The sequence below is a fragment of the Ciona robusta genome, chromosome 1, assembly GCF_009617815.1.
Source record: "Ciona robusta chromosome 1, ASM961781v2".
In the NCBI taxonomy this organism is placed as follows: domain Eukaryota; kingdom Metazoa; phylum Chordata; class Ascidiacea; order Phlebobranchia; family Cionidae; genus Ciona; species Ciona robusta.
This window is the reverse complement of record NC_143235.1, coordinates 13,496,433-13,509,644: the sequence shown is the minus strand read 5'-3', so window position 1 is coordinate 13,509,644 and position 13,212 is coordinate 13,496,433. Positions and strand designations below refer to the sequence as shown.

Sequence of the window (13,212 nt, the reverse complement as noted above, 5' to 3'; positions counted from 1 at the left end):
ATATTCCTATTTATAAATACACTTATTTTTCTAAATTAACAATGATTTTAAACTGTCCCATCTTATCCTGCTGTGTGTTTTCGAATTTGTAAAATTTCACGTGTTGTGCATTGCGACACGGCTATGTATATTGATGCTTATAGTGCTATTGAGTGAGATGGGTACCATTAGCACATAATATCCCATGTTTTCTAATCTTTTTTTAACAAATAACAACGCGTTTTTGCAGTCGTGAGGATACGGTTATACAATTCTATAAATATATTTTATTTACTACCACGTGGGTCGATCAAATTGAATAAAAACACGCACCATCTTACCCCGCCCTACTATATAATAAACATGTTGTATTATTATAAACTACATAAACAAAACATAAACTATACTTATGGAAAGGTGTAAAGTATAAGCTGGGCTAAAAACCTAATTGATCATAACGCCTTTATTTTTCAGATCAACAAAGACTGTACAAGGAGACCTCTCTCGTTTCTTTCTTTTATGACAACGATATACGTTCTATTCTTCGCGGTTAAAAATACTAAAGGGACACTACTGGGTGAATCAAAGGAAGTTATATGACACAACAATCGGTATAAAACGCGGAGAATATAAACCATATTATTACCATGCTGGTATTACAACAGTAAGCAGACAAAGCTTAAGTGGGGTTGTAGTTTTCTATTTATTGAGACCTCTGTTGCATTAAAAGTTTTATAGGTTGTTTTCGTAGCACCATAGTTTTTGTGTTCCATTTATTGCGAATATAATGTTGCATGCAATGCTATTATTGTTGGGCTTCGCTACACTAAACAGCTGAGTAATATATTTATCCGTATCGTGTGCGAGCAGATACTTATTTAGTTAGATTCTTATCTTATAGTATACTTTAAATATCAAAATGAATATTAAATTAATTCTTTCCTGCGTGGCGGTTGCCTTTCTTATTCAAGGTAAGAATATTTTAATATTTGAAAATTTGAATTAACTTTGTTTAGGGTTGTGGGCTACGGCGACGAGGCACGCCATGAAACTTAAGATTGTTGCCATAAATATATAGACCAATATACTCATTATTGAAATTAATAATGAAGATCAAAATTTATTTAACATTATGTTTTTATTTCAGATGACAACGGATCCCTAGGTAAGCGTTATTTATATTAAAATACTTTGTTCGCTAATCTTGACTGTATATATATATTTACGCGCATTACTCAGCACGTACACCGACTATAGTTTCCAACTGCCTTGTTCCTTTAAAAAAAAAATAAAAATAACAATCACCTACAAGTTGCATATACCTGGTATAAATTCTGAGCACACGAGTTGTATGAAATAGAACACCTTTATTATAACGACTGCCCCGCCACGCAAGGTTAAATAAGCTACATTCATTCTACCCAATCCATATCCAATTTTTTTTAAATAAATTTACCTCTTGTTTTATTCCACACAGCGGCAAATCATGTTATCTGCGCCGAAGCACCAATGCTGATGTAAGTTTAAATTTATTAATAGGTTACCTATCACGATAAGTATGTTACCCATCACGATAAGTATGTGTGCACCAACGTATACACGGTGCCGAAACGGACCATGTTATAAGTTGACGGTAAGCATGAGGTGCATGAATACACCATGTGTGTCTGGTGTATAGGAAGACATTCATGTTATAACCCAACCAATGTGTCCCCTTGTTTTCGTTTAAATCGTGAAAGTAAAAGTTATTTTACAGCGCTGATGCAAACTTATTCACGCGCATGACTGTCGGGCCTAACGATAAAATGGCTGTCTCCCGAAACCCAATCAACCCAGCAACTGGGGTCGCAGGGATACCAGCCAACTGCCTTCCTCAAGAGCGAACAGGTGTCACTCACGCCAAGTTCAATCTTACGATGCTCCAGACGTGTGGAGCGTATGTAGCGGTAAAAAGTGTTTTTAGAATAAATCTAAAAATAATCACCCACAATTAAAGTTGCATATAGTAGGGTGGGGGAATTGGTACACCTTTTCATTTTATTTTCTCGTCTGATTTGGTAGCAAACAAAGACTATTTAAAGAATTATTAAACCGTATCGTCACGACTCCATCATTGTTTACTCTTTAAACCACGATCAGGTTATTTGGTTTTTATGTGCTAAGGGTGTCCCGTCTTCCTCACCCTAATATATTTGGTAATGTGTCAGCGTGAACGAGGTGCATAAACGAGACCCTTCGCGTTATAATGGCTGTCATTGCCCCGCCACGCGGAGTTTATTTACGTGGGGAAAATATTTCTTCTTTTTTTAGATGATTTTTTCCAGTTTAAGATAAGTTCTCGTTGGAATAATCTATATAACATACCGGCTAACCGAAGCTTAAACCTATATTAACTCAATTCAGCTAACGCTAACCTAATTCTAACTTAATTAATATACCAGGGCTTAACTTTACAATCGTAACTTTAAAGTAACTTAACTTGAACTCAACTTAACTTAAACTCAACTTAACTTAAACTCAACTTAACTTAAACTCAACTTAACTTAAACTCAACTTAACTTAAACTCAACTTAACTTAACTTAACTTAAACTTAACTTAACTTAAACTCAACTTAACTTAAACTCAACTTAACTTAAACTCAACTTAACTTAAACTCAACTTAACTTAAACTCAACTTAACTTAAACTCAACTTAACTTAAACTCAACTTAACTTAAACTCAACTTAACTTAAACTCAACTTAACTTAAACTCAACTTAACTTAAACTCAACTTAACTTAAACTCAACTTAACTTAAGGTGAACTAAACTGCTCAAACCTAACATTAGCATAACTTAATTTACAACCCAGGAAAGCGCCACACACATCAACTTTACCTACACTGTACGAAAGATCCCAAACTACAACACTTCTTTCGTTATCCACCGTTACAAGGATAGCTGTATGAACTTCACTTGCTCGTTCATTAAGAAATACACTCTGAACAGCACGATGCTTGTACCTGTTATCGAGTAAGTTATCTTATATTATTTACAAACTTACAAACCAAATGCTGATCATGATTCTAACGACTGTTTTGCTGCTACTTCCCTTTTCCTTGCTTTTTTTAATTGATCTTTGTTACTGTAATGAAGAGATCCGCGCAGCCGCTCATGTCTTCTGTAAATACTATTGCCCTGTTGCTTGCGTTTTTGTTCTGATTGCCTTTATGCTCAGATTTTGCAGCGATTTAGGAAAGATTTTTGCCTTTTCTTTAGACCTTTACGAAAATCTAAAGTTTAATCTTGCAGGAAAATCAAGTTGGCCGGACTCTCTGGCGAGGGAGCTTTCAAATTTTCCTTCGGCTTCTTCAACAGCACAACTTTCCAATCCCCACTGACAGGAAATCCACCAACTGTTCAAGTTCCCGACTATGTTTTCGTCCAAGCAAAAGCTGATGGACTCCAAGCTAACTTTATTTTACAAGTAAGACTTAGATTCTAATACTAGAAAGTTGTGAATTCGAGGCTCACTCTTGCTACTCATTCTAATCTCAGTCTAAAACAATACGGACCCAAAGCTTTGTTTCCGCGAAATGTATTAAAGCCACATTCTCAAAGTTAAAATATTTTAAGGTATTCTTTAACGTGTAAGTTTTATTTCCAACGAAATGTTATTCGCAGGGCATGATGTGTTGGGCTACACACACATCGTCACCTTCTGACTCCAAAAGATACGATCTTATCCAGAACGGGTAAGTTACAAACAATTAAATATGGAATGTTTTAAAATGTGTTACGTTTTATATAGTAGGTTGGGGTAAGTTGTTTTGTTTTCTTTTGTCGTCCCATTTAATAGTAAACAAAGAACATTTTAACGCAGTATATAAACGTATTCTCATCAGGACTCTAATTAATGCTTAAAAACACGACCAGTAAATGTGGGGTATTATGTGCCAAAGGTATTCTATCTGACCCCACAGCAATAATGTATGTTATATTTACATAGTTATGATAAACAATATATCAATATAACCACTCGAACCCCAACAGATGCAGGGCACCCGTACTCGCAGGAGATGCAGCTAATTCTATTGAAATCTTGAAGAATTACAACTCGACTGAGGTTCAGTTTAAATTCAAATCCTTCACATGGACAAACGTTAGCATTCCAATGCAAGCCATCTACATCCACTGTATGGTATCTGTCTGCGACATCAATATCAACAGCACATGCAACCAACACGTAAGACAAGTCATGGCTGTCAAACCTGTTACCTTTAAAGAGACTTCTCCTCTTCTTTGCATATCGAACGTCAACTTTATTCCAACGTTTCGTCTACGATTCGGCAAGATTTAATGAGAGTTTAAAATAAGACTATATTTTGCATAATGCCTGATGGTAGCGGGTGTATATATATATGTGTATATATAAGTGTTTTTCTAACAACTTTCCAACAAACAACAGACCTGCGTCGCTCCTATCGGACGTAGACGTCGTGATGTTAGCGAGAATTACAAAGGAGATCACCTGGTCAGTTCCGGACCTCTTTACTTCAAGAAACCAAACCCATGCGCCCTCGTAAGTTTAAACCAAGCTTAGTGTTTTATTTTATCTTCCCGCAAAAAGTAAATAATATCGAATTGTTGTGACAATGGCTTCACCAGCCGTTGAAGTATTTTAACTATAAAAAAATTTGCAAATCGTTTTCGACTAAAGGCGTCAATTATAAATTCCCCCAAGCTTCATTCTCGTATAAACTATATAGGCAGTACGACGTGAGTTAACATACTTTTCACGCAGAACAACGGAGGTTGCTATGGTTACTGCAATGACATCAACGGGTTCGCAAAATGTTCGTGTCCTTTCGGTTCAACTCTTGGTGCGGATCAAGTTACTTGCATGTCTGAACGTAAGTTGACTTGCTTACCCTGGGTTTGAACTCTGTGTCTTTGTTTCCAAATTTAGGGCACTATGACTTGTTATAACCCGACAGCAAGTATGAGGTGTACTATGTGTATCTGGTGTATAAGAAGACACCCATGTTATATCTCGACAGCGAGCATAATGTATAAGTATACGCACATATGTTACGACAGTCGATATTCAAACAGAACAAGTCAAACACAGCCATCTTTACAATTCCAGGCAAATCAAGCGAATGGACAGTCGACTCGCCGGTCGCAATGTTCGCCCTCTTCATGGTCGCACTCACCGTCTTCTTGGTGTATTACTACAGAAAGTAAAACGAACAGCCCTTCACGCTATTATGATAAAAAATCTCGTTTCAATATTTCACTGTAATCAGTAAATTTCGTTAAAACTACTCAAGAATAAAAATATAATCAAAATGATTATTTGTGTCGTTTGTTTGCTTGGGTAAGATCGATTTGTTTATTCCGGCATTCGGTGAATGAGGGGTTACGTTAATTCACATGAATATGTCATAGTTGGGTGAAATTATATGGATAAAAGGTCCATAATATTTGTTAAACATATTGCAATGCTAGGAAATTGAAAATATAAATAAAATGCTTCGTTTACTTTAATCGTATCGGGCGAATTTGGGGTTTTCGTTGTGTCTTTGCTTGTTTTGCCAAAGCACCCGTCGCCCAGCTCTGTAGAAAGAGCGTTTGTCATAGGATTTAGGTTTTCCGGATTCGAGGCTTGATGTTACCACTAATATTAATATATTTAACAAAAAAATGTTCGTTTTGTGTTTTCTCCAAAACCTGTTGCATGTGTTTAGTTTGTTGGTTTGCTTTTATAGTCTTAGTTTTTCGTTACATACTGACAATTTTTTCCGTTGTTCTGTTACTAAGCATAATGTAAAATAAACCATTTCGGCTTCTCCGGCAAAAAAAACGTTCATCGTGTCAGCCGTTCGGCAGGCTGTTAGGGTTAACAGAAAACGTGTTTGATCAAATTTGCTTGCGTGCGCTTTAATATAATCCCGACTTTGTGCCGGTGACATGATTGCGGCGTGTTGGGCGCTTTTTGTGTCTTGCTAAAGTTAAAGTGTTCTCGGCCGGATCGCCATTTCTGATTTTACTGCTGGCCTGCAAGGCTGGTTGTATTGGTAACAGCTGATGTGTGAACATCGTTAACTTGGAGCATGTCAGTGTAACTTGTAAGTGGAAGAGTTTAGAAGTAGCTATACCATCACGAATTTATACTCTAGACGGAAAAAGGTCGGAAAAGAGCCCGGAAACTATTAGAACTCAATTTTTGGTAAGAACTTAATTTGTAGTTTGTCAAAGTTTAGTATACAGAAGGCTATTTAAGATATAACTTAATATTTGTAACCTATAGTGTAGTCCTAATTTTAGTAATATTAAAAAAAAAGAGGAAATGGATATTAAGCATTCAACGCAAACATTCCTTTGCCCCAAGTCTGAGTTTGTAAGCAACTGTTCATAATTGAAATATCTGTCAAAATGTTATTTAAACGAATTGGGTTCTCACTTTGTACCGGGCATGTAGCATACGGAACCGCGATTTAATGTAATTATGCACACACGGTTTATTCCTTCCGGTTAAAATGTTAAATTATCGTCGCGATATTCAGTGAATCATATTCCGCTGCGAGAATAACGGAGATCGAAGACAAAGGAACGAATCGTTTCGAGTTTCCGGCAACAGTAGCATGCGATGAAACGTAAATAACAATGAATCATTGCAATTATTGCGTTGTTTCCAATTTACCCACTGCCGTATTGTGTATGAGATATATACAGTAGGGCGGGAAAAGATGGGACACCTTTTACCTCTATTTTCTTGTCCCATTTAAACAAATAAGTAAACAAAGAACATTCAAAGAATTATAAAACCGTGTTCTTACGTCTCTCATCGACCTTTGTTATTTGTTTAAAACACAATCAGGATTCTTAGATAGTATATGTGCTGGAGGTGTCTCACCTTCCCCACCCTGTAGTATAATATGGATACTGCTAAATAACAATGTTCCATATATTTCACACCCTACGGAAAAAAACTTTATTCTTCAAATCAACAAAGATTGTATATAGGGACCTCTCTCGTTTCTTTCTTTCATGACAAGGAATATACGTTCCATTCTTCGCGGTTAAAATTACTAAAGGGACACTACTGGGTGAATCAAAGGAAGTTATATGACACAACAATCGGTATAAAACGCGGTGAATATAAACCATATTTATTACTATGCTGGTATTACAACAGTAACCAGACATAGCTCGTAGTGGGGTTGTAGTTTTCTATTTATTGAGACCTCTGTTGTATTAAAATATGATTATAAGACGCTGTAGATCTTGGATGATATATATTTGTATCCTGGTGATACAATGTAAGCATGTATCTATTATACATAGGTTATTGCGCTTTTAATGTCAATTTATCGTGGCTGTCGCGTACAGTTCGCACGGTAGTTAATATGGTTGCAATCGGGGGGCAAATTGAGCACACAGATATTTTCCTTTTTTTATAGTGCAGATACTTATTTAGTTAGATTCTTATCTTATAGTATACTTTAAATATCAAAATGAATATTAAGTTATTTCTTTCCTGCGTGGCGGTTGCCATTCTTATTCAAGGTAAGAATATTTTAACACAGTGGTGGTAAAGTCCCACGGCGAAATTTAGCCATATGTTTATACCAAATACTCCATGTTGTAGTTATTAACAAATACCTAAGTTTATTTAACATTCTGTTTTTATTTCAGATGCCAACGGAATCGTTGGTAAGCGTTACTCATAGTAGGGTCGGAGAAGGTGGGACACCTTTAGCACATAATATCCCAATATCCTGATCGTATTTTAAACAGGTAACAGCGGTCTATGGGAGTTTCGAGCATAAGGTTTTATAATTCTTTAAATGTTTACTACCAAATTCGACGAGAAAACAGGATAAAAAGGTGTCCCATCTTCCCCCACTATACCATTGAAATATTATGTTTTCTTATCTTATCTTAACTATATATATATATATAAATGCATATACTCGTGTACACCGACTATATTTTCCAACTGCATCGTTCACATTAAAAGATTGTAAAAATAACAAATATACGTGGTAACCTGTAAGCATACGAGTTGTATGAAACAGAAAACCTCGCCGTGTTATAACGACTGCTTTTGCCCCGCCACACAATATAAATAAGATACATTCATTCTACTGCCTCCTTGTTAAATAAATTTACCCGCTTTTGTCCCATGTAGGAATAGAACATGTGATCTGCACCAGCAAATCATCGATGTTTATGTAAGTTTAAACTTGTTATTAAGTTGAATATCACGAAGAGTATGTAATCATTAAAGTATTCAACTGTATGGTAGCTGCCCCGTTCAGAATCGTTAAAAAAACGCTTCCATATAGTGTGTAAAGGCTGTTAAGGGACTAAAGTGTAAGTGGTGCAGAAAGGCGTTCATGTTATAACTCGACAGTGAGCACGAGATGTATGATATGGGTGTCTGGTGCCTTAGGAGACACCCATGGTATATTTTGACTGTAAGAATGAGGTGTATGAATATGTGTCCTTTTGTTAACGCTTAAATCGTAAAAGTAACAAAGTTATTTTACAGCGCTGATGGAAGCGTATTCAACCTTTTGAATGTCGGCCCTAACGATAAAATGGCCATCTCCCGAAACCCAATCAACCCAGCAACCGGGGTCGCAGGTATACCAGCCAACTGCCTTCCTCAAGAGCGAACAGGTGTCACTCACGCCAAGTTCAATCTTACGATGCTCCAGACGTGTGGAGCGTATGTAGCGGTAAAAAGTGTTTTTAGAATAAATCTAAAAAAAACCCAGCCACAATTAAAGTTGCATATGTGGTAAACGTAAGCAGATACGAGGTGTATAAAATAGAACACCCGTGTTATAACGACTATCGTTGCCCGCCACGCGAGGTTTTTTCATGTGGAGTAAAGATTTCTTTATTTTTTAGAATTTTAGATGATTTGTTTCAGTTTAAGGTTAATCCTTGCTGGCATAAAAGAAACCTTGGCCCAATTTAGACCAAAATTAACCTAATTTAGCTTAACGCTATCCTATGTCTGACCTAATTTACCATCTTCCCAGTAAACTCATATAAACGTTATTTTATAACATAAAGTAGCCTTAACTTAACTTAACTTAAACCAACATCTTAACATAAAATTAACTTAAGTTACAATCTAGGAAACCGCAAGTCACATCAACTTTACCTACACTGTACGAAAGATCCCAAACTACAACACTTCTTTCGTTATCCACCGTTACAAGGATAGCTGTATGAACTTCACTTGCTCGTTCATTAAGAAATACACTCTAAACAGCACGATGCTTGTACCTGTTATCGAGTAAGTTAGCTTATATTATTTATAACGTTACAAATCCAATCAGGATTGGGCTTGCTGTTTTATTTAATTTTCGTTAGTGTAAGTAAAGAGATCCGGAACCGCTCGCGCCGTTTTAAACACTTTTTCGCAAAATAGAAGATCTTTGCCCCTTTATGCTTCAGAGTTTTGGAACAAATGTAAGGTTTAATTTTACAGGAAAATCAAGTTGGCCGGACTCTCTGGCGAAGGAGCTTTCAAATTTTCCTTCGGCTTCTTCAACAGCACAACTTTCCAATCCCCACTGACAGGAAATCCACCAACTGTTCAAGTTCCCGACTATGTTTTCGTCCAAGCAAAAGCTGATGGTCTTCAAGCTAGCTTTATTTTACAAGTAAGACTTAGTTGCTAATACTAGAAGGTTGTGAATTCGAGGCTCACTCTTGCTACTCATTCTACGGATCCAAAGCTTTGTTTCCGCGAAATCTATTAAAGCCACATTCTCAAAGTTAAAATATTTCAAGTTATTCTTTAACGTGTAAGTTTTATTTCCAACGAAATGTTATTCGCAGGGTATAATGTGTTGGGCTACACACACATCGTCACCTTCTGACTCCAAAAGATACGATCTTATCCTGAACGGGTAAGTTACAAACGATTAAATATGAAAAGTGTTTAATGTGACGTGATAATGGACACGATTAAGAAATATGGGCTGTTAAGTAATAAAATACCCCATTTATACACTATTATACGTTATATTTACATATTTATAATAAACAATATATCAATATAACCACACGAACCCCAACAGATGCAGGGCACCCGTACTCGCAGGAGATGCAGTTAATTCTATTGAAGTCTTAAAGAATTACAACTCGACTGAGGTTCAGTTTAAATTCAAATCCTTCACATGGACAAACGTTAGCATTCCAATGCAAGCCATCTACATCCACTGTATGGTATCTGTCTGCGACATCAATATCAACAGCACATGCAACCAACACGTAAGACAAGTCATGGCTGTCAAACCTGTTACCTTTAATAAGACTTCTCCTCTTCTTTGCATATCGAACGTCAACTTTATTCCAACGTTTCGTCTACGATTCGGCAAGACTTAATGAGAGTTTAAAATAAGACTATATTTTGCATAATGCCTGATGGTAGCAGGTGTATATATATGTGTATATATAAGTGTTTTTCTAACAACTTTCCAACAAACAACAGACCTGCGTCGCTCCTATCGGACGTAGACGTCGTGATGTTAGCGAGAATTACAAAGGAGATCACCTGGTCAGTTCCGGACCTCTTTACTTCAAGAAACCAAACCCATGCGCCCTCGTAAGTTTAAACCAAGCTTAGTGTTTTATTTTATCTTCCCGCAAAAAGTAAATAATATCGAATTGTTGTGACAATGGCTTCACCAGCCGTTGAAGTATTTTAACTATAAAAAAATTTGCAAATCGTTTTCGACTAAAGGCGTCAATTATAAACTCCCCCAAGCTTCATTCTCGTATAAACTATATAGGCAGTACGACGTGAGTTAACATACTTTTCACGCAGAACAACGGAGGTTGCTATGGTTACTGCAATGACATCAACGGGTTCGCAAAATGTTCGTGTCCTTTCGGTTCAACTCTTGGTGCGGATCAAGTTACTTGCATGTCTGAACGTAAGTTGACTTGCTTACCCTGGGTTTGAACTCTGTGTCTTTGTTTCCAAATTTAGGGCACTATGACTTGTTATAACCCGACAGCAAGTATGAGGTGTACTATGTGTATCTGGTGTATAAGAAGACACCCATGTTATATCTCGACAGCGAGCATAATGTATAAGTATACGCACATATGTTACGACAGTCGATATTCAAACAGAACAAGTCAAACACAGCCATCTTTACAATTCCAGGCAAATCAAGCGAATGGACAGTCGACTCGCCGGTCGCAATGTTCGCCCTCTTCATGGTCGCACTCACCGTCTTCTTGGTGTATTACTACAGAAAGTAAAACGAACAGCCCTTCACGCTATTATGATAAAAAATCTCGTTTCAATATTTCACTGTAATCAGTAAATTTCGTTAAAACTACTCAAGAATAAAAATATAATCAAAATGGTTATTTGTGTCGTTTGTTTGCTTGGGTAAGATCGATTTGTTTATTCCGGCATTCGGTGAATGAGGGGTTACGTTAATTCACATGAATATGTCATAGTTGGGTGAAATTATATGGATAAAAGGTCCATAATATTTGTTAAACATATTGCAATGCTAGGAAATTGAAAATATAAATAAAATGCTTCGTTTACTTTAATCGTATCGGGCGAATTTGGGGTTTTCGTTGTGTCTTTGCTTGTTTTGCCAAAGCACCCGTCGCCCAGCTCTGTAGAAAGAGCGTTTGTCATAGGATTTAGGTTTTCCGGATTCGAGGCTTGATGTTACCACTAATATTAATATATTTAACAAAAAAATGTTCGTTTTGTGTTTTCTCCAAAACCTGTTGCATGTGTTTAGTTTGTTGGTTTGCTTTTATAGTCTTAGTTTTTCGTTACATACTGACAATTTTTTCCGTTGTTCTGTTACTAAGCATAATGTAAAATAAACCATTTCGGCTTCTCCGGCAAAAAAAAAACGTTCATCGTGTCAGCCGTTCGGCAGGCTGTTAGGGTTAACAGAAAACGTGTTTGATCAAATTTGCTTGCGTGCGCTTTAATATAATCCCGACTTTGTGCCGGTGACATGATTGCGGCGTGTTGGGCGCTTTTTGTGTCTTGCTAAAGTTAAAGTGTTCTCGGCCGGATCGCCATTTCTGATTTTACTGCTGGCCTGCAAGGCTGGTTGTATTGGTAACAGCTGATGTGTGAACATCGTTAACTTGGAGCATGTCAGTGTAACTTGTAAGTGGAAGAGTTTAGAAGTAGCTATACCATCACGAATTTATACTCAAGACGGAAAAGGGTCGGAAAAGAGCCCGGAAACTATTAGAACTCAATTTTTGGTAAGAACTTAATTTGTAGTTTGTCAAAGTTTAGTATACAGAAGGCTATTTAAGATATAACTTAATATTTGTAACCTATAGTGTAGTCCTAATTTTAGTAATATTAAAAAAAAAGAGGAAACGGATATTAAGCATTCAACGCAAACATTCCTTTGCCCCAAGTCTGAGTTTGTAAGCAACTGTTCATAATTGAAATATCTGTCAAAATGTTATTTAAACGAATTGGGTTCTCACTTTGTACCAGGCATGTAGCATACGGAACCGCGATTTAATGTAATTATGCACACACGGTTTATTCCTTCCGGTTAAAATGTTAAATTATCGTCGCGATATTCAGTGAATCATATTCCGCTGCGAGAATAACGGAGATCGAAGACAAAGGAACGAATCGTTTCGAGTTTCCGGCAACAGTAGCATGCGATGAAACGTAAATAACAATGAATCATTGCAATTATTGCGTTGTTTCCAATTTACCCACTGCCGTATTGTGTATGAGATATATACAGTATAGGGCGGGAAAAGATGGGACACCTTTTACCTCTATTTTCTTGTCCCATTTAAACAAATAAGTAAACAAAGAACATTCAAAGAATTATAAAACCGTGTTGTTATACGTCTCTCATCGACCTTTGTTATTTGTTTAAAACACAATCAGGATTCTTAGATAGTATATGTGCTGGAGGTGTCTCACCTTCCCCACCCTGTAGTATAATATGGATACTGCTAAATAACAATGTTCCATATATTTCACACCCTACGGAAAAAAACTTTATTCTTCAAATCAACAAAGATTGTATATAGGGACCTCTCTCGTTTCTTTCTTTCATGACAAGGAATATACGTTCCATTCTTCGCGGTTAAAAATACTAAAGGGACACTACTGGGTGAATCAAAGGAAGTTATATGACACAACAATCGGTATAAAATGCGGAGAATATAAACCATATTTATTACTATGCTGGTATTA

The 13,212-nt window shown here is 36.6% G+C and overlaps 1 protein-coding gene across 3 annotated transcripts; it reads left to right on the top strand.

Moving 5' to 3' along the window:
• The first annotated feature begins 649 nt into the window (after nucleotides 1-649).
• LOC149743487 (alpha-tectorin-like) lies at nucleotides 650-11,367 on the top strand. 3 transcript variants are annotated; one of them, XM_089885414.1, is made up of 11 exons: nucleotides 650-950; nucleotides 7,659-7,676; nucleotides 8,155-8,197; nucleotides 8,518-8,707; nucleotides 9,116-9,276; nucleotides 9,472-9,646; nucleotides 9,825-9,895; nucleotides 10,067-10,259; nucleotides 10,480-10,593; nucleotides 10,816-10,924; nucleotides 11,161-11,367. In XM_089885414.1, exons 1-11 carry the CDS (start codon nucleotides 899-901, stop codon nucleotides 11,256-11,258), a joined length of 1,224 nt encoding a protein of 407 aa, XP_089741540.1. In that variant the 5' UTR covers nucleotides 650-898; the 3' UTR covers nucleotides 11,259-11,367. The 3 variants fall into 3 exon arrangements, with proteins under 3 accessions (XP_089741540.1, XP_089741550.1, XP_089741529.1); XM_089885424.1 differs by lacking the exons at nucleotides 7,659-7,676; nucleotides 8,155-8,197; nucleotides 8,518-8,707; ... (5 more) ...; nucleotides 10,816-10,924; nucleotides 11,161-11,367 and adding exons at nucleotides 1,127-1,144; nucleotides 1,457-1,496; nucleotides 1,736-1,925; ... (5 more) ...; nucleotides 4,762-4,870; nucleotides 5,107-5,312 and having other exon boundaries at nucleotides 791-950; XM_089885403.1 differs by lacking the exon at nucleotides 650-950 and adding an exon at nucleotides 7,432-7,529.
• Nucleotides 11,368-13,212: the final 1,845 nt, after the last annotated feature.